This window comes from Austrofundulus limnaeus, unplaced genomic scaffold (assembly GCF_001266775.1).
Source record: "Austrofundulus limnaeus strain Quisiro unplaced genomic scaffold, Austrofundulus_limnaeus-1.0 Scaffold1863, whole genome shotgun sequence".
Taxonomy (NCBI): domain Eukaryota; kingdom Metazoa; phylum Chordata; class Actinopteri; order Cyprinodontiformes; family Rivulidae; genus Austrofundulus; species Austrofundulus limnaeus.
The window spans coordinates 2580-20868 of record NW_013954265.1 but is presented as its reverse complement, the minus strand read 5'-3'; the positions used below and the strand labels follow the sequence as shown (position 1 = coordinate 20868).

At 38.1% G+C, this 18289-nt stretch overlaps 2 protein-coding genes across 2 annotated transcripts; one reads left to right on the top strand and one right to left on the bottom strand.

Moving 5' to 3' along the window:
• The first annotated feature begins 145 nt into the window (after positions 1-145).
• Positions 146-7853, top strand: dnajb12a (DnaJ heat shock protein family (Hsp40) member B12a). The gene is made up of 9 exons (XM_014033831.1): positions 146-322; positions 618-801; positions 2986-3131; positions 3216-3386; positions 4610-4689; positions 4784-4893; positions 5004-5176; positions 6808-6950; positions 7325-7853. The coding sequence occupies exons 1-8, from the start codon at positions 190-192 to the stop codon at positions 6927-6929; spliced, it is 1119 nt and encodes a 372-aa protein (XP_013889285.1). The 5' UTR covers positions 146-189; the 3' UTR covers positions 6930-6950; positions 7325-7853.
• Positions 7854-8209: 356 nt separating this feature from the next.
• LOC106536535 (DNA damage-inducible transcript 4 protein) lies at positions 8210-9412 on the bottom strand. The gene is made up of 2 exons (XM_014033832.1): positions 9110-9412; positions 8210-9028 (listed from the first exon to the last, which is right to left on the bottom strand). Exons 1-2 carry the CDS (start codon positions 9264-9266, stop codon positions 8523-8525), a joined length of 663 nt encoding a protein of 220 aa, XP_013889286.1. The 5' UTR covers positions 9267-9412; the 3' UTR covers positions 8210-8522.
• Between the last annotated feature and the right edge of the window lie 8877 nt (positions 9413-18289).

Below are 18289 nucleotides of genomic sequence, written 5' to 3'. Positions count from 1 at the left end.
TATATATACATGTATTAACTTTTAAGAAATTGCCTTTAATGACAGTAAATTGAAGTAAAACAATCGGAAAGTAAAGTAAATTAGAAAGTAGCTCTTGAAGACTATAGTGACGTATTAATTACTCGTCTGACAGCGGGTGGCGTCATTCTTGTGCGTCCCGGGGCAAGTAAACATTTCCGTTTTATCGAGATGGACTCCAACAAGGACGAAGCAGAGCGATGCATTAAAATAGCCCTGAATGCGGTCAGCAACAACCAGCTGGACAAAGCCAGGAAGTTTCTGGAGAAGGCTCAGCGCTTGTTTCCGACAGACCAGGCCAAAAGTACGTCGACTAAACGTCCATCTCGACAGCGGTGGTATCAGTAGGCCAGGCGCTGTGAAACCTATAAGCTAACATTAGCATGACTGGCTACCAGCCGTAACTGGTACTTGTAGTTTCTTGGCCACCATTTGCAAATTATTCCTTCTGTATTTACTTACATGTTGCCGTAAACTGAGACTTATTTATTACTGTTGGCATTGAAACTCTGTGTAGTTACCTTCAATGCTAATCAATTAGCTGGATAACAAACTTAATGTAAACGTTAATTGTTAAGGCACCGCTCTCTGTTTTGCAGACCTTTTGGAATCATTATCTCAAAATGGAAAGCCTCCGGATGAAAATGGCAGTGCTGTGAACGGAGATGGAGCCGGTGTGAGGCACCGCAGGGACAAAGATCATCATGGGGCTCATCCGGGCTCACACGAGCACACAGACTCGGCAAAGCCTTACTCAGCAGAGCAGCTGGAGGCTGTCAGAAAGTCAGTGCACTTTATCTTCTGTCCTTGTGGTTCAGATTAGTGTTATTTTTGTCACCACTAATAATCTCTAGTAAGCTCCCCCCCCCCCCAAGAGAGATGTTGACAAAAAGAAATATGTGTTGGTCAATAAACAGGGTGTCAAACTCTGGTCTTTGAAAGCCACTGTCTGCATGTGTCAGATGTCTCCATTCTTCAACACACCTGATTCAAATAAAGGAGTCATTACCTTCTTTCTGCATAATTGTTGACATGTTCAGGAGGTTATGCAACCATTTGAATCAAATGTGTTGGAGCAGGAAAACAGCACAACGCGTTTTTACAAAATGTCTCACGCTGAGCCTGAGATGCCTTCTTGCAGGATTTATATAAGTACCGACGACATCATAGGAGCTTGTAGACTAACGACAACCATTACGGCTCTGAGCTGCTGAGTGGTGAAGTGACAGAGCTATATATAGTCTGTGCAGCCAGCTGACTGCAGTATTTTGGCAGATCATGGCACACACATTTTGTGTGTCTGGTTTACTGTAGTGCCTTAAAGGGATCCCCGATTAGTTGTAACATTAGACTTTATTTGATAAACATATACTTTAACTGTAAAATAAAGAATGTAAAAATACTGTAGGATGTATAATTTTTAAACTAAAAGTTTTAAAATATGTTACACGGACAGGGCCATTTTATTTACACGCAAAGCATTCTGGGTAAATGATGACATCAACTAGGTCATCGGCATGAGGCTGCTAGTGAGCTATATCCATCCTGAAGGTTAATCTTGGACAATATCTGATGATCGACTCTTAAATGAAACCAGAGAGCGTTGACAGAGAGGAGAAGGTAGAAATGACTCAGCCTGTAACTGAAAATATAGATGGAGGACAACAGAGTTGCTTCATGGAAGAAGAACCTCAGCTTAGCCTGTTAGCTTTAGCGTTAGCCACAACGCTATCACCACATATATGTATTAGCTCAGCGCTACACATTCTCCTCTCATCACTGAGGTCCTCCATCCACATGACAGAGAGGGGAACACAAAAAAGACTCAGCTGCAACTGAAAATATGGATGGAGGACCTCAGTTTAGCTTGTTTGTCACACTAGCGCCGAGCTAATACATATAAGGCAATATAGCGTGAGGGCTAGCGCGAAGGCTAACAGGCTCAGCTGAGKTTCTTCTTCCATGAAGCAGCTCTGTTGTCCTCCATCCATATTTTCAGTTACAGGCTGAGTCATTTCTACCTTCTCCTCTCTGTCAACGCTCTCTGGTTTCATTTAAAAGAGTCGATCATCAGATATTGTCCAAGATTAACCTTCAGGGTGGATATAGCTCGCTAGCATCCTTGCACCAATGACCTAGTTGATGTCATCGGTTACCCAGAATGCTTTGTGTGTAAATAAAATGGCTCCGTCCATGTTAAAATATATTTTAAAAAATTACAAACTAAACAGCCTACAGTATTGTTACAGTATTTATTTTACAGTTAAAATAAATGTTTATCAAATAAAGTTTAATGTTACAACTAATGGTGGATCCCTTTAATACCAGGCTTTTAGGTAGGTGGGTTTGGAAGAAGGCATCAGCACTTTAATAATCAGCAGGATGTCCCGAGGCGTCATCGAGCTAAATATCGGAAAACTGAACACTGCGTACAATGGTTCTGCTTTATTTATAATATCTACATTGTGGCAGCATGTCACCGGCTTGATTGGTGATGTATTTATTTATTGATTGATTGATTAGTATCACTTTTTATTAACCAGCATCAATCATACTTGAACATACTTGGCCAATTTAAAAGCAGGTGCATCTGTCAGTGTAGTTAGACTTAACACTACTCTTTCTCTTTGGTCTGCTTCATGGATGCCTTTTCCAACAAGCAGGCGTTTTTCAGTACAACACAGGCAGACCCTAAAATAAGTTGAACAGAATATTATGTTAACTTTTAACAGAACAGTCTTTCTGCAAGTGAACGTTGTTATATTTGAATTATTATCTTTTTTGATCATCTTATTTTGGGGTTAGATTCAAATTTTTACTTTTGAAGAGTATGGATAAATATTGGAAGTGCATTCAAGTGGTTCTTCAACTAACTATAGCACAGGCAATCATTGTTTGTTTTTCACTTGCACTTTCATTGTCTTTTTATTATTATTATTATTATTATTATTATTATTATTATTGCAGGATTAAGAGCTGTAAAGATTACTACCAAATTCTCGGAGTGGAAAAGACTGCCTCTGAGGACGATCTTAAAAAGGCATACAGAAAGCTGGCTCTGAAGTTTCACCCAGATAAAAATCACGCACCTGGAGCTACAGAGGCGTTTAAAGGTAACTATATCTTTCATCACCTTTCCGTGGGTGGTACCGTAGAACCCTGGGATTCTTAAATATATATGTATGTATATCTTTCAGCTATCGGTAATGCATATGCTGTTCTGAGTAATGCTGAAAAACGAAGGCAGTACGACCAGTATGGAGAGGAGAGAACACACCCGAGCAGACACAGACATCATCATGACTTTGAAGCAGACATCTCGCCTGAGGATCTCTTCAACATGTTCTTTGGTGGAGGCTTCCCATCAAGTAAGTGAACGTCAGATGACTGGTGCAATTGAGGCTCAGGAGTGGTAATATTTAGAATATAATGTTCTGACTGAACCAGAAGCTTCAGAACTGCATCTAAACATCAATTTATGCCACAAATTGTCACAAATAACCATTTATCATTGATGACTTGCAGTTCTGGCATTTCATTGAGAATATGCACAATTTGGCACAAAAAGTAAAAGCCATTAAATTTCCTAAAATCTGACTGGTCTAATGAAGTTAAATTATTGCTGGACTAAAGGGCACATACTCCCATCTGAATCTGAACAGTCAGCATGCAGCCACGTGGTTGTCCCAGTTAAATCTCTACAGTTTTTGGCAGACAGACTCTGTGCACATCGTCTGTTTTATTTCCATCCATAAGTTTTTTGGCCATTTGATTATCTTTATAAATGTCTGCTTCTGAGTATAACAGTCAATCAAATTGTGGAAACAAGTAGTTGAAGCAAAATGCAGCATCCAGGTTCTTTCAGCATAAAAAACACACCCACGAATCTCTGACCAGTCTAGTAGAGATGGGACAAATGGCTCTTTGAAGGGATCCGGATCTTGGGGAGCTACTTGTTTCATAGAGCCGTTCAAAAGAGCTATTCGATTTTGAACATATTACATCATCACTTAGGGAAATAAGTCGTCACGTAGCCGTACGTAATGAGGTCATCCCGTCACGTGGGTGGAACCATGTTTGTCAAGCGGAAACCCCCCTCCCCACTTCACCGTGAGCTTCTGTACTCCACAACTCTGCCTGTTTTCCGTGAAAAAGCAAAGCGGGAGCAATTTAAGTTTGAAAAAACAAATGGCTCGTTACTGCCCGCGATTCGGCTCCTATCGTTCGTTGTAAAGAGCCGTTCAAAAGATTTGGATCGTTCACGAACGTCACATCTCTACAATCTAGTAGGTTCTCATGCAGAGGGGGTGAAAAGTTCTCACACGGATTGTAACAAGAAGGGGTGGAAGACTCAAAGCTGCAAACAAAATGACACAATTTTCATCATGAAACTGAGACGAGAGACGATTTCAGCAGTTGGGAGGGAGAATGCGAAGGCCTTAAATTTAATGTATGGAAAAGTCAAAATGAATGTCATAATCAGGGATACAGTTTTGTTGTAACTGAGTGTGCTGAAAATATGTGCATTCTTGAGCTGAAATGTCACCTAAGTTATAGTCACAGCACCACTAAATTAATATTTTTCCCCTAGGTAATGTACATGTTTACAGAAATGGAAGAATGCACTTTCCCCACCAGAATAGACATGAAAGACGGGAACAGCAGAGAGATGTAAGTCCTAAGTCTAAGATAAACTTGATTAAATACAAGTACAGTATGATCTGTAATATGCAATTGTTTTTTTTTCTTTTCTTTATCAAAACAGGGAGGTTTTGCTCTGCTTGTCCAGCTGTTGCCCATCCTAATCCTCATCATTGTTTCTGCTCTCAGCCAGCTGATGGTGACACAGCCTCCATACAGCCTTAGCTATCGTCAGTAAGTGTTTCAGATTTGTCCCAGTTTTTTTTTTTTTTTTTTTTTAGATTTTGCACAAAACCGCTTGAGCATCTATCTTATTTTCATTTCATGTACCTTCTGTTTAATAGGTCAGCTGGACATATTCACAAAAGGCATACATCACACCTAAAGGTGCCTTTTTATGTGGGGGAGCGTTTCAATGAAGAATTTACAGGCAATAACCTGAAGAATGTGGAGAGAAGTGTAGAAGAAGACTACATCTCTAATCTAAGAAACAACTGCTGGAAAGAGAAGCAGCAGAGTGAGTTTTCAATGTTAAAGATCTATTTATTATTGATTACTTTTCCTTCGTCAGTGAATTGACAAGACTAGGTTAATAAGAAGTGAAGGTATTCATTGATTGTCTAGAAAATTTAAGCAGCAAAAAACACATTCAGCCATAAAAACCACAGCAGTTCCCTTCACTTTAAAGTGCTTGTGACATCAATTTTTTATAATAAACTTGAATTCATTTTTGGAAAGATAACATTGATAACATGTTGAAAAACAAATTTCACGTCGCTCAGATGAACGGTTGATGAAATATTGGCATGTGAAGAAACAGGAAGTGATGTCAAAGGGGAATGTCTGCATGTAAACAGAGCATTGTTACAAAAGCTAACAACACAGACTGTAGAGAAGAATCTGATGTTTCTTTTCATTATTAATAAACAGAGACCAGCAAGTTTATTTTATTAATGAGCTCCCCTTTGATGTCACTTCCTGTTTCACTTTGGCTGAGCCAAATTTAAAAGAAAATAGGCCAGTTATGTGACAAAATGGGTAAAATCATGTGTACTATGCCAATTATTTTAAATGTAAAGTTGCTTTCTTTGACTTTTTGTATTTGAAGTATAGGTGTGTCACAGGCATTTTAAGATTGTGTAGAAAAATATGATTTTTGGTGCTTCTGAACCACAGGAATCTTTTTACATTTCCTACAACTATTTGTAGTGTTTGTACTGTAGCTATACATAGTTGTTTAAATTGCTTTCTAGCTCCAGTTTCAGACTAGGTGCTAAGAACTCATGCATGTCTATGGGGGATGGTCTGAACAAGTTCTCCCATCACTCGCTCACCTATTCAAACATGCAATCAGACTTAACAATAGCCTCCTATGCTAATCAAGATGATCTGACGTTTAGCAAATTCACACAGCTTCCTTGTGGTTTTGAAATATTCAGTTTACTTGTAGAGTTTGATACTATACTTAGCACAAAGAGGAAGAAAATGTGTTTGGTAGATTATTTCTTTGTTGTAACAATGCTTTTTGGCGATAAATCTTACACTGTTGGAAAGCCTGTTAATTTCCCTTTTAAATGGTGCCACATTTGTAAGGAACATGCATTTGTGGGATGAGCAGTAGAGCTGAGTATGTGGGTTGAGCACAAGAAAAAAATGGCTGCATCTTCTCTTGCAAACAGCTTATTTTGCTGTTGCTATCAAGACTTGTTTTGAACGTCTGCCTATTATTAGATTTATTGCCAAGAAGCATTGTTACAACAAAAAGTAATCTACCAAACACACTTTCACTTCCTTCCTTTTTTTCTGATAAATTATGTCCTAAGGATCTATTTCATTCACTCTAAAGAAACTGCGCATGTCTTTTTTAAAATTCCACTACATTATTTTTCTCTGTCTAAAAAGATGTGAAGTTTATGGTTGGAAATGCAGAAGTAATGTTAAAAAAGGCTCTATTGTCGCTGTTTTTCTTTTATGTTGGCATTCAGGTATATTCCTAGCCTCAGACATGTGGAAGCACTTTGTTCACACTCAGAGCACTGAAAATGTGCCTGGATTTTACACAAGTTGCTGTCCTGTAAAGGATTAGTAGAGTTTTGAATCTATAAGAAAATGGACAGTGATACTGACTGACTCTTTTTGTTCTTTCAGAGGAAGGCTTGCTGTATCGTGCTCGTTACTTTGGAGACTCAGAATTATACCAAAGAGCACAAAGAATGGGGACTCCTAGCTGTTCCAAACTATCTGAGATTCAGATTATATTGGATGGGTAGAAAATACTTGCACTAACACAGGTAGGTTTCTGCAGACATCGTTATTCTGTCCTTATACCACAACATGAGCTGTAAGGACTTTATTTTCCTAAAATGTTTAGTCATCCAGTCAGCATTTCTTCAGCTGTTAGCTTATCATAGTTTGTTAATCTGGTACCAGATATTGAAGGGTCAGCTCTGTTTATGTCAGATTGCAGACGTCAGTAGCAGATCCAGGTTGGTCACTGTCGATTATTATTGACTGTATCTTGATCAAGGGTCAAGTTTTTACAGAAGTGTTTTTGAAAATGTTTTTTTTTTAACGTCACGGGTGGCCTCATTTAACGTAGAACGTGCCCACAAAAGCACAGGTTAGATACAGATCAGTCTGATTTGTTTTCTTTTTTTTTTAATAGGCTTGAATCGAACGAAGAAATCAGTCGGATCCCACTCAAATTGGAGCATTTCTCTGCAGCAAACCACGAAAATGAAAACATGCCTTATGTTTGTGAGCAGCAGGCCTCGTCGGAGGCACCTTCCTGCAGCTCGATTTAAACTGACGTCCTGTCGAACTGTGAGAAGCTTTGACTTGACTGCTGATATTTTCCTACTCTCCTCTCCCGGCAGCAACGAGTCCGGTCTTAATGGAACATCGATATCTATTTGAAAAAAACTAAAAGCTGCTGAGATTAGCTTTGAACATTTTTTTCCCTAGATAATTAAAAAAAAACCTCAAGGCCTTCTCACAGACCAAGACTGTCTGAGCCACTCATGAGGAAGATGTAATTTTTTTTATAGTTCTTACCTATGTAAATATTCATCTTTTAACAGTGCAGGAGTCATTTGCAATGTTTTGTGGATTTGCTTGTAGCCTGTTGGAATAATGAAAAAAAATTGTTGCACAGCTCAAAGACATATTTATTAAATTAACAAGCTAAAATTGTATACATTTATTTGAATAAAATTTGTCCAATGAGTACTTGTTTCGTTTAAAACAAGCTGTGATAACCTTAATGAACCTTTAACACACACCATTCTGAGATTATGTGAAGCAGTTTTATCAGAAAATGCTGACATTTTTATGGAAACCCCATTGAAATTCAGAAATTCAACTAGTGAAACTGTTAGACCTGATGTACTTAAATATTTGAAACAAATTATATTTAAGCTATAGTTCTTTGAGCTTGTTGAATTTGCACAACTCCAACGGCATTTTCATAGCAACCTGTGCTACAAAATTGATATTTTAATCAGAAAAATCAACTTAAAAAGTGTAGGAACAAGGAACAAAGGCACTCAGATGTAATAGAAAATAATTTATTCTGTTTTTCAAGTATAAAACATGATCCAGGCAGTATCATTTGACTATCAAATAATTGCCTCATAGGAGCCTCGTCACATTTGTGGGAAAGAGTCGACTCATGCTCAGACATGAATCTTTACTGACGAGTCCAGGCGAGTAGCTGCCATGAGACAAGTTGGTCCTCAGATTAAAATCGTGGCACAGATTTGATTGGGGACCTTTATGTCAGTGCAATTCAGAGTTTATGGTAGTGTTTTACTTAAAAAAAAAAAAAAACTTTTTGCAGTCAAGGCATGTGTGCTTGTTGAAAATCAACATTCTTCAATCAGCAGCTCTCCTGAGCTGTACAGTTTCCTCTTGATGGCCCTGAAGCTGGTGCTCAGCTTCAGGGTCTTGTGGTGTCGTTGCTGCGCCGCAGAAGGTGACTTCCCACCTTTGAAGAGCTTCTGGACCTTTGGCCACAGTCCGCCGGACTCGACCCTCAGCACCAGGGTCACGTGGAAAGTTGGGACCAGGGTGGAATCCACTGCGATTTGATCTACAGTGCACAATGAGCCCTGGTCCCCAGTCTCCACGCACAGGTCTATCAGGGCCCCCCTGAGCCCACAGGGCTCGTTCACAGCTAGGTGGAGCAACTCTTCTGAGAGGTTCTGCATCAGACGGCCAGGCAGGTTGAGTCTGGAGCAGCACAGGACGTGGAACCCATTGTTGAGGCTTTGTGTGATGGTGGCCACCACCCCTGCAGCCAAGGTCTCCTCTGGGGGGTAGCAGAAGAAAGTGGAGTCTGACTCACACAGGGACACATCTGTCGCAGATCCTGAAACAAAGACCTCAAGTTAAACTTTTAATTATTCAAAACACAGATTTAAAAAAATGAGCATTATAAAAGTAAAAGTACCTGATTCGCTCCTGCAGAGCCGGTGCTCGTGTTTGCTGCCCTTCAGCTCGGTGAGCTTCTGCAGCAGGCTGATCCAGGACAGCCTCTGAGAGCCCCTGTCCTCCGCTGGAGACGGAGGAAAACTGCCATCCAGAGACTGGTTGCAAGAAAAAGACATTTATAAAACAAATGTCTTGATTGTCGTTAAAAGACAAAAACAATAAAATCAATCTTTTAAAAAAAAAGTGCGATGTTATCCTCAATCAGCTGTCCTCCCTCCTTCCTACTCCTAAACCGGAGCAGCTGTAGAAAACACTCGCGACAATGGACCAAAGCCTTAAATAGGCACACGAACGCCTCACCACGTTTTTTTAGCCAATCAGGCTGCGGCGCACGTTCTCAGCGCTGATCTGCCTGGTAACCTCCTCCTCCCCGCCCACAGCGAGGAAAAGATCCCACCCCCCAAACAATGGATGCTTCACGTCCTGCACGTAGACCTGCTGTTAATGCTTTGAAAGTTTTTACCTGAGGGAAAACAGTCCTGATTTAAACTGTAAACCTCCTCAATGGATGATTTTTGGATTTTTGTTGCACAATAAATAGGATGTGCTTTTTTTTCTCAGAATGAGTAGACTAGAATGATCCATACTTTTCTAAACAAAGACTGTGAATAATCTTTTTTGGGCCTTTACTGACATCTTTTTGGGGTGATTTGATGGATTTCTGTCACCCAGATTCAAATAAATTGCACCCTTTGTCTCAGACAGTGCTAATAAATGTAAAATATAAAATAACAAGAATATCTTAATTATGTATGAACCAAACTTTAGAAGAAACTCTTATTTTTTTTAATTGAAATGGTCCTGATGCAGATCCTATTAACATTTAATTTGATAGTCCCAACATATTTACAGTATGTGGCTTTTTTTTACATGATATTTATACCCTGAAGGTTTGAGTTTGAGCACATGTGATTGTTTTACATCTCTATGAACAGATTAGACTTGTGATGTAAATTAGCAAAAGGGGAGGTTCAGACTGTCACCATGAGGTTGGTGGAAATTTCCTCTCAGCTGTGGAAGAAACAGCTTTATATCTTTGTTAGTGTCAGTTGTATTGAAGTATTAGGAGAAATTAAATAAAACCTATGGTTTAAATGGCCCAGTCCTAAAAAGAAGTTTACACGTATATAGGCTAATAAAATACCTAAAAATCTATAGTTCCTTCACGTTTTTCTTTGGTCAACGTGACATCAGATAATTGAGATTTGAGCACATAAACAGCATATTTTTTGCTAGAACTGGAACAAGTTCAACCCGTGTTTGCCTTAGATTTACACAGACAGATCAAATAAGTCAAAGAGTTCCTGGGATGTTTGATTTAAGAGGAAGGAAAGAAAACTAAAAGGTCAAACTTTTCTCCAGTTCAGGTCTTTTGATTTTAAGTCACTTGTTTAAATTTAAATCAAAACCATAAGAAAACAAAAATGGTTAATTTGAGCTAACGTATTTATTTTTATGTATTGTTTTACTTGTTGCCATTAATACTTTATAATTGTGCACTAAATCTTGAGTGGTAGATGTGACACAAAGTAATTAAAATAAAAAAAGCTGCCAAAACTTCACAAACCAAAACTTTATCAGCACAGCTTTTTTTTTTTTACTTGAATGAACAACTTTGAAACCCACAGGCTTATTAAGGCAGATGGAAAATTGTTATTGTCTGCCTGGCTGAAAACAGTTTCTTCTGTTCCCAAACAACATTACAGATTTGGCTCTCCTACATGGCCTTGAAGAGCCGTGGAACTAAATTCTCCCAGATGTTTACGTCGACTGAGGGTCTGCTCCCCACCTTTCCCCCCATCTCACTCCCGTCTGTGATCCAGTTCCTGGAGCAAGCTGAGGGTCGCACAGAATGAACAGTTGACATCCATATTCTGAACTGTGGCTGCGTGGGTTTTTGGGGACTAGATTCTTCTGGCTCATTTTTCAGATATTCACACAAGCGCATACAACATTCATGGCTTCAGATACACGCCCCCCTAAACTCAGCTTACTTCTCTGGCTAATAAATGTGCTCTAAGCAGAGGTCCGTCCATTCGTCCGTTTTCTGCTGCTTATCCAGAATCGGGTCGTGGGGGCAGCAAACTAAGCAGAGAGACCCAGACTTTCCTTTATCAACACCATGGTGTGTCACATTTCGTTGACATAATATGATGGGTTTTTTCCTCATCTTCCCTTGTGTGGTTTTTAGTTTTTCTGTTAAGGGTAGCACCTCCTCACGATGTCTTCATGAAGATGATCCTTGCTCTGTGCAGGGTCTGTGGCTGCATGACCCAGAGCACCTGTTCTCCTATGTTTGTTATGTTCTGTCTTCTTGTGAATGGGTGTTCTGAACTGTAATTTCATTGTGCTCTGTAATGACAATAAAAGTCTGTGTTATGTTATGTTATGTTATGTTATGTTATGTTATGTTATGTTATGTTATGTTATCTTATCTTATCTTATCTTATCTTATCTTATCTTATTCTTTGAAGAATGACTCATATTTCAAAATATTGTTACATTTCTATTGTGTCAGTTTCTACTTAAATGATGTGAAATTTTACAGTAATAGGAAATGAATGTAGTTTAATTTCTTCTACAGAAGAGCCACACGATGGCGCTAACTATCAAGTTTTTAAATGTAGGCAACAATGAAGCTGTTGTGTGTGGCACAAACCCTCAGTTTGACAGGCCTGCTGTCCTATGTGCTCTTCGATGGACTAAATTCAATGTTTTATCATTCCTTGTTTAGGATGGCAAAACTATATTTGACACATTGCTGTGTCATTCTTACAAGATTTCTAACGAAGAAATGGAAAAGTAAAATTAAGCATGACAGATGCTGTGTTTTACAAATCGTTTGAGCCTGAGAGAAATGTTTGGCTGGCCAGCCTCAGGCTTATTTATGTGCAACAGAATACATTGATTTTTAAAGATCTGTTTTCCTGGAGCAATTGGTTTTAATAAGGAGAGCCTAGAAGTGGCTCATACACAAACGATGCATTGAATTTTTCACATCCACTTTGCTCCAGAAATCAAAAGAGGCAATTAAACACTTAAGCGGAGAAGCTGGAATTAATTCAGACAGTTCTGTGTATTTTTAAACCTGTTTGTGTTCAGGTCAGGAGAAAGCTGCTTTAGTTGTTGCATTGTATTTTTCCAGGCTAACATGCAGCAGAGACACCGAGGAGATTTTCATAACAAAGAAAACAGTAATAAGTAATGTGGATGTTAAATATCTCGTCTTTCTTTCTGTCAGTTGAGTCTTGAGTTTATCAGCAGTGAGTTCAGGACTCGGCACCGTCTCTGTGAGACTGTGTCACCTGAAGCTGCAGATTTTTTTTTTTTATGTTGGTTTTGATTTATTGCTGCGAGAAGCAGAAACAGTCCTGCTCTCTCAGGGGAGGAAAAAACTCTGATGTTTGGCCAATTTTGCTGAGGTGCACTCTTCTTTATCAAAGCCTCAGCACTGTACACACACCATTTTCAAACAGTCTGGACTCCAAATATTAGCTCAAGAAGAAGTTGGTTCTTCATTTTTCCTTGATCTTTTTATTTGGAGGCTCGTGGTTTTCTGCTTTAACACATTTGTTAAAGGTTGATGGCCTGTTTATGACCTCATACAACTAATGCATGTTAGAACATTGTGTAGTTTCTTGCAGTTTTAAACGAGTCATTCAATAATAATGATATGCTCTTTTCAAATTTGAGTTAAAATCTAACATTATGCATCTACTCGAATACATGTTTATTACAGTTGTAGGCATTAAAACCATTGAACATCCTTGTCTATACTGGTTTTACACACTTTACATTATATTTTCTGCTTCTATCTTTTTATTTGCAACAATTACTGCAAATGCATTTAAATCTAAAGTTGTTTTTTAAATTTGAACTAATTTCTTGCAAGCTTAACATAAAACGTTTAATTTCGTTTGTTCTGCAATCTCTAAGAATATTTTTTTTTCTTTTTATAAATGTACACCAAATATTTTTCGACACAGGGACTGCAAAGCCAAATGGGAGGTTTTTGAGAGGAAAAAGTCTGTGCATGCTCGATGAAGAGCAACTAAACTGCATTAGACAGAGAATAGAAGCTCTGTCATTATTTAGATGTGCTCGTACTGTAACATGTCCCTGAGTGAACCGCTCTCCCCTCAGAATCGTTTGCAATATTTAGCAGTGCTGCCAATGCTCTTCTGTGAAAATTTTGAGTTAAGCAAGATGAGTTTGAGCTGCTGTTACATCACCAGTTTCATGTCCTTTATTTGCTCTAAGTAATAAAAGATGAGAAAATAAAACTTTCACCTTTCTGAACCGAGCAGCAGCCAGTTATTGTTTGGCAAAGTAACACCTCGAAACAAAATTTCTCATATTTCAACACGCATATTTTAACATCCCATCAAAATCATGAAGCAGCTAACTTTAATGTTGATGTTATTTTCTTGGATACTTGGGAAGATAAACCAGTCTGAGAAAAAATAGAGATTTGTCCTCTTGGTAATAGATGAAAAAACATTCAGGGAATTTGTGTTTTTGGTGAAAATGTTGCTTAAATGCTGCTAAAAGATTTTTGCAGGGAAAACAAAAGATGTACAAAAATTTTGTAATTTGTTGTCAAATAGCCAAAAAGCTGAAAATAGGAGAAAAGTAGCTATAAATTTGCTGACAAAATGAATCTAGTACAAAGAAACAGAAAGAGCGTGCACTGTAAAAAATGAAATGTTGGATTTACTTAACCATGTTATGTGACCTGGTTCCACTTAATTGAGTTGAGTAAATTCAAAGCAATATACCAGTTTTTTAACCAAAGAACATGAGCATGTTGCTTTGAATTTACTCAACTCAGTTAAGTGGAACCAGGTAACGTAACATGGTTAAGTAAATCCAACATTTCATTTTTAGAGTGTGTTTGCTGAATTAAGTAGCCGAAAGATGTAGCTAAAATTCTCACAAAAAGGTGAATTTAACTGAAAAAGACTAACATTAGCTGAAAATAGCAAAAAGTAGCATTAATTACAGAACACACACACACACACACACACACACACACAGTATATGTGTATATATATATATATATACATACACTGTATATACTGTAAATGTATACTGTACATAATAAAATTAAATGAAAGCTGGCAGTGAAGAAACTGATCAAAAGAAGTTGATAAACACAAAAACATTAGCAAAAATATTAAAAACAGCAGAAATAATCAAGTAAAACAGAAGCTGAAAAAAATCTAAAATTAGCACAATGAAGTAAAATAAAAAATGCAGAACCAGAACAAAAGATGTAAACAGGAAAGGTTGAACTGTTTTGAAGGATTTTAAGGATGTTGAAAACAGCTCCAATGATTTTCACTGAGACAAAAAGCTAAATATCTCAAAACTTTTAAACTGCTGAAATTAAAGTGATAGCCGGAATGTCCTGAAGAAACTGAACATTTTTTGATGAATTGTTGAAATAACACCTACAAATTGTGTAATGAGATACGTGCCAAAAACGTATGGAAGACATTGTGTGAAAATTAAATAGCTTCACACAATGACGCTGAGCTGCTACCACATCAATTTTAAGCTCAGTATCGGTAAAATGGACCGAGTCAAAGCTCATTTGAACTGGAATAACTCCAAAAGTTATTCAGTTGTTCTTGTTTTTCTTCACCAGGACAAGCAAACTCACAAGAAAGATTTAACAATTGTTTTACACCGAATACCCTGAAGCAAACCTGCTCAAACCTGCAGCCAAATCACAAGACCTTGACACTGACCGTAAAGCAACCATGAACCTACTTTTAAATTTACATCAAATGATTCTAGTTTTGTTGAGATCCATCCAGAGATATGTTATGAAACATTTTGGTAACAGATCAACAGGGTTGACTCCAGTTAATGCCAAAATTAATGACGAGCACTTATCTCAGTTTCATAAAACTCTGTAAATTGTAGCTATTTTGTGTTTTCTAAATACAGCTGGGTGTGGGGGCCATCTGTAGTTGTGTTTGCTCTAATCCATCCAATGAATATTTCCTGAATGTTTCAATAAAATTAATCCACTCCCTCCAGTAGTTAATCATCAATAACGTCATGAAGGTAACAAAAGATCTACCTTTATATGCAAAAGGACAGAAAATACAATTCACTGATGTCATCTGTATTTAGCAGTATACATTTTGAACTGCATTGATTGCCTGCAAACTCAAGCTATTTAGCAGAAACAGTTTATGCTCAATGGATCAGCAGCTGAAACGTAATCAGGCTCCTGCTGTATTGTTTTGTTAAGAATCATCATTTGATCCCTTTTTGATTCAGGCTGTAACAAATCCATCCCCATGAGTTACAGATCAGAAGACTCACTCTCAGGGTGTTCACGTTTCTTTCAGACATGACACCCCCCCCTCCGGCTCTGCCATTCTACACTGTCACCCCACCACCACCACCACCACCACCCCTCGAAACATTCTGCAATAAAAGAGCCTAACATTGTTGGCCTGTCATGTTTGTCCATCCTCTCTGTGTGTCCCCCCCTTTTGTGACTGACACAAAACCTTTTTCTTTTTCTGTAGCAGCTTCAAGGTTTTCACTTAAAATACCTTCAGATGCATTACCTAATGGCATGGGCATTTCACTTCATTTGGCTCGTTGCTCTTAGTTTGATTCATGTTGCTGGATGGGAGGCAGCTGCTGCAGAAACACTCTTAAAGTATTGGCTTATTAGATAAAAGAAACTGAGTACACCCGGGGTCCAAACTGCCTTACTACAGAACACATGTATGTAAGCATTGTACATTGTACATGTGTTAATGTACGTGACTAAATACAAGCTCCACAGTTTTCAGACAGATTGCTTCATCGTTTTTAATGCTGGATGCGCACGTTTTGTTTCGACAGCTTCCTGTCTCGTTATTTTTTCCCCTCGTGAACTTGATTGTGTTCTGTCGAGAGATTAGAGGACGCTACGCCTCGTGTTTTATTAGGAAGGGCTCAAAGACACTCCTCTAGGGATCAAATAAAGATGGCATCAGTTAATCCAGCATTTCAATTACAAGCTGTCATTCAGGGAGACTCTCCAGGACCAGGAGCTCTGCGGGCTGAGCTGCAGAACAGTATCATTCCTCGGTGCAAACAGCTTTGTTTTATTAAAAAGCTTTTTAGAACATAAAAAGGGGGCATTTAAGCAATACAAACAAGAACAAACATGTTACGCATACATATATTTAGATAATTTAATAAAAAGTTCAGTAAAAGTTGATGTAAAGAAATGTGTCTTGAGGGGAAAAAAGGCTTGTCATTTTTAGAAGTTTGAATATTTTGGATCCAGCGAGGCAGAGCGTTCCATTATTTAGAGGCAGCGACTGAAAATGCTCCAACACCTCTTGGTTTTAGTGTGGAAGGAGAGACATCCAAAAAAAAAAAAAGTTGAAGTGCTGACCTCTTACTGGAGCAACAAATGGGTCACGTCTTCTGGGACATTTCCTTGAAGTGTTTTTTTAAAAGAAGGAAAGTCTTAAACTGGTTTCCAGAAATATTTCAAACCCAGTGTGGAGAGGATGATGGTCAATAGTTCAATCAATAACAAGCTGCTGCAGTCTGGACTGTATGGTGAAACAATGACTGATTTAATGCAAAGTGATAAATTTATGTATGACTTGTTCAAATTTGTTATGAGGAAGCCTTATCTTTGGTAAGACTTAAGTAAATTTAGCAGTGTTTGTCTCATTTGAAGCCATAGTGTGCAATTTTATGTTTTTGTGTTGAATATTTATGCTTTTAACACAATTTCTACATGAGTAGCTTATTTGCATATAATCTTAGAGCTAAATTTGCTTTAGTGCTCTCTGCAGCTCTTTTTTCCCCTAAAATAACTACTTTTCTTGACTCTCTTGAGCTTTTAGTCAATGTTTCTTCCCAGAAGAAAATAACTTTATTTTGTTGCTTTCAGCCCGGTCTCTGTGATTATATTGTTATCCATGTGATCATAATCCCATTCTGAGATTATTCCACTGCCTAAAGAGCCTTTGAGTGCCGAGATTGTTTGAAGTGTTCATGTTTGAACGTAAACAAACAACTGATATTTTTGTTGTATGTAGTAGATTTTGGTAATGAATGATTCATAGTTAGTGGTTAGAAGATATCAAAAATAACAAAAAGCTAATATCAGCTATTTTTTAAAAAAAATTGTGATTTCCAGACTTCTTCTAAAGGAGAGACAGTAACTAAAAATCTGATATAACGTGGCTTTAAAATAAGAAAAGAATACATAAAAATATGACTAAAGTAAATTCTCCGTTGCTCTTTCCACACAAATCAAAGATTACTAAAAAATATCAAACAGTTGAAAGCTGTCATGACAGTGCACAGAGTGACACTGACATAAAAAAAGAAACCACACTATTTTACATTTAAAGTATCCCCTTTAGGGCCAGATAAACTGTTAACGAGGACCAAGTTCGGCCCACGAGCCCTGAGTTGTATACATGTAAGTAAGTAAGTAAGTAAGTAAACTTTATTTCTATAGCACCTTTCACAGACACAAACATCACAAAGTGCTTCACAGAAAGCAAAAAATAATTAAAAAATAATTAAAAACAATAAAACAGATCACAGATATAAAAACAACAATTAAAACACAATAAAAAGCACTTAGCTAAAAGCCTGTCTGAATAAAAATGTCTTAAGATGTTTCTTAAAAGAGTCAGTAGAATCTGAGCAGCGAAGGGACAGAGGGAGAGCGTTCCAGAGCCTCGGGGCCACCACCTGAAAAGCTTTGTGGTGTAAACGATTTTTTTTGTCCCCATACTGCCAGGAATACCAGAACACACACACACAAGTTTGCACAGCTATCTATTTGGGGACATTCCATTGACTTCCATTACATTTCTACATCCTAACCTTGACCACAAACCCTAAGGTTAACTTCACAGGTACCTACCTGACCCTAAAACTAACCTAAACTCAATTCACACCTTAGTCCTAAACCCAACATCCAACCCACCAATGGCATTTAAACCAAATGGGGACTCCACTTGTGTCCCCAAATGAACCAGTTGTCCCCAAAGGTAGGATTTTTCTCTTTAAATTGCCCCCAAATGTCACCAAAGCCACACACACACACGCACGCACGCACGCACACACACACACACACACACACACACGC

Excerpts from the sequence above, each read along its gene's own strand:
- dnajb12a (XM_014033831.1), top strand. The coding sequence starts at position 190 with ATGGACTCCAACAAGGACGAAGCAGAGCGATGCATTAAAATAGCCCTG. Across the intron at positions 3,387-4,609 it reads TGGTGGAGGCTTCCCATCAA|GTAATGTACATGTTTACAGA; the intron begins GTAAGTGAACGT and ends TTTTTCCCCTAG. Across the intron at positions 4,690-4,783 it reads GACGGGAACAGCAGAGAGAT|GGAGGTTTTGCTCTGCTTGT; the intron begins GTAAGTCCTAAG and ends TTATCAAAACAG.
- LOC106536535 (XM_014033832.1), bottom strand. The coding sequence starts at position 9,266 with ATGTCTTTTTCTTGCAACCAGTCTCTGGATGGCAGTTTTCCTCCGTCT. Across the intron at positions 9,029-9,109 it reads GCTCTGCAGGAGCGAATCAG|GATCTGCGACAGATGTGTCC; the intron begins GTACTTTTACTT and ends TCTTTGTTTCAG.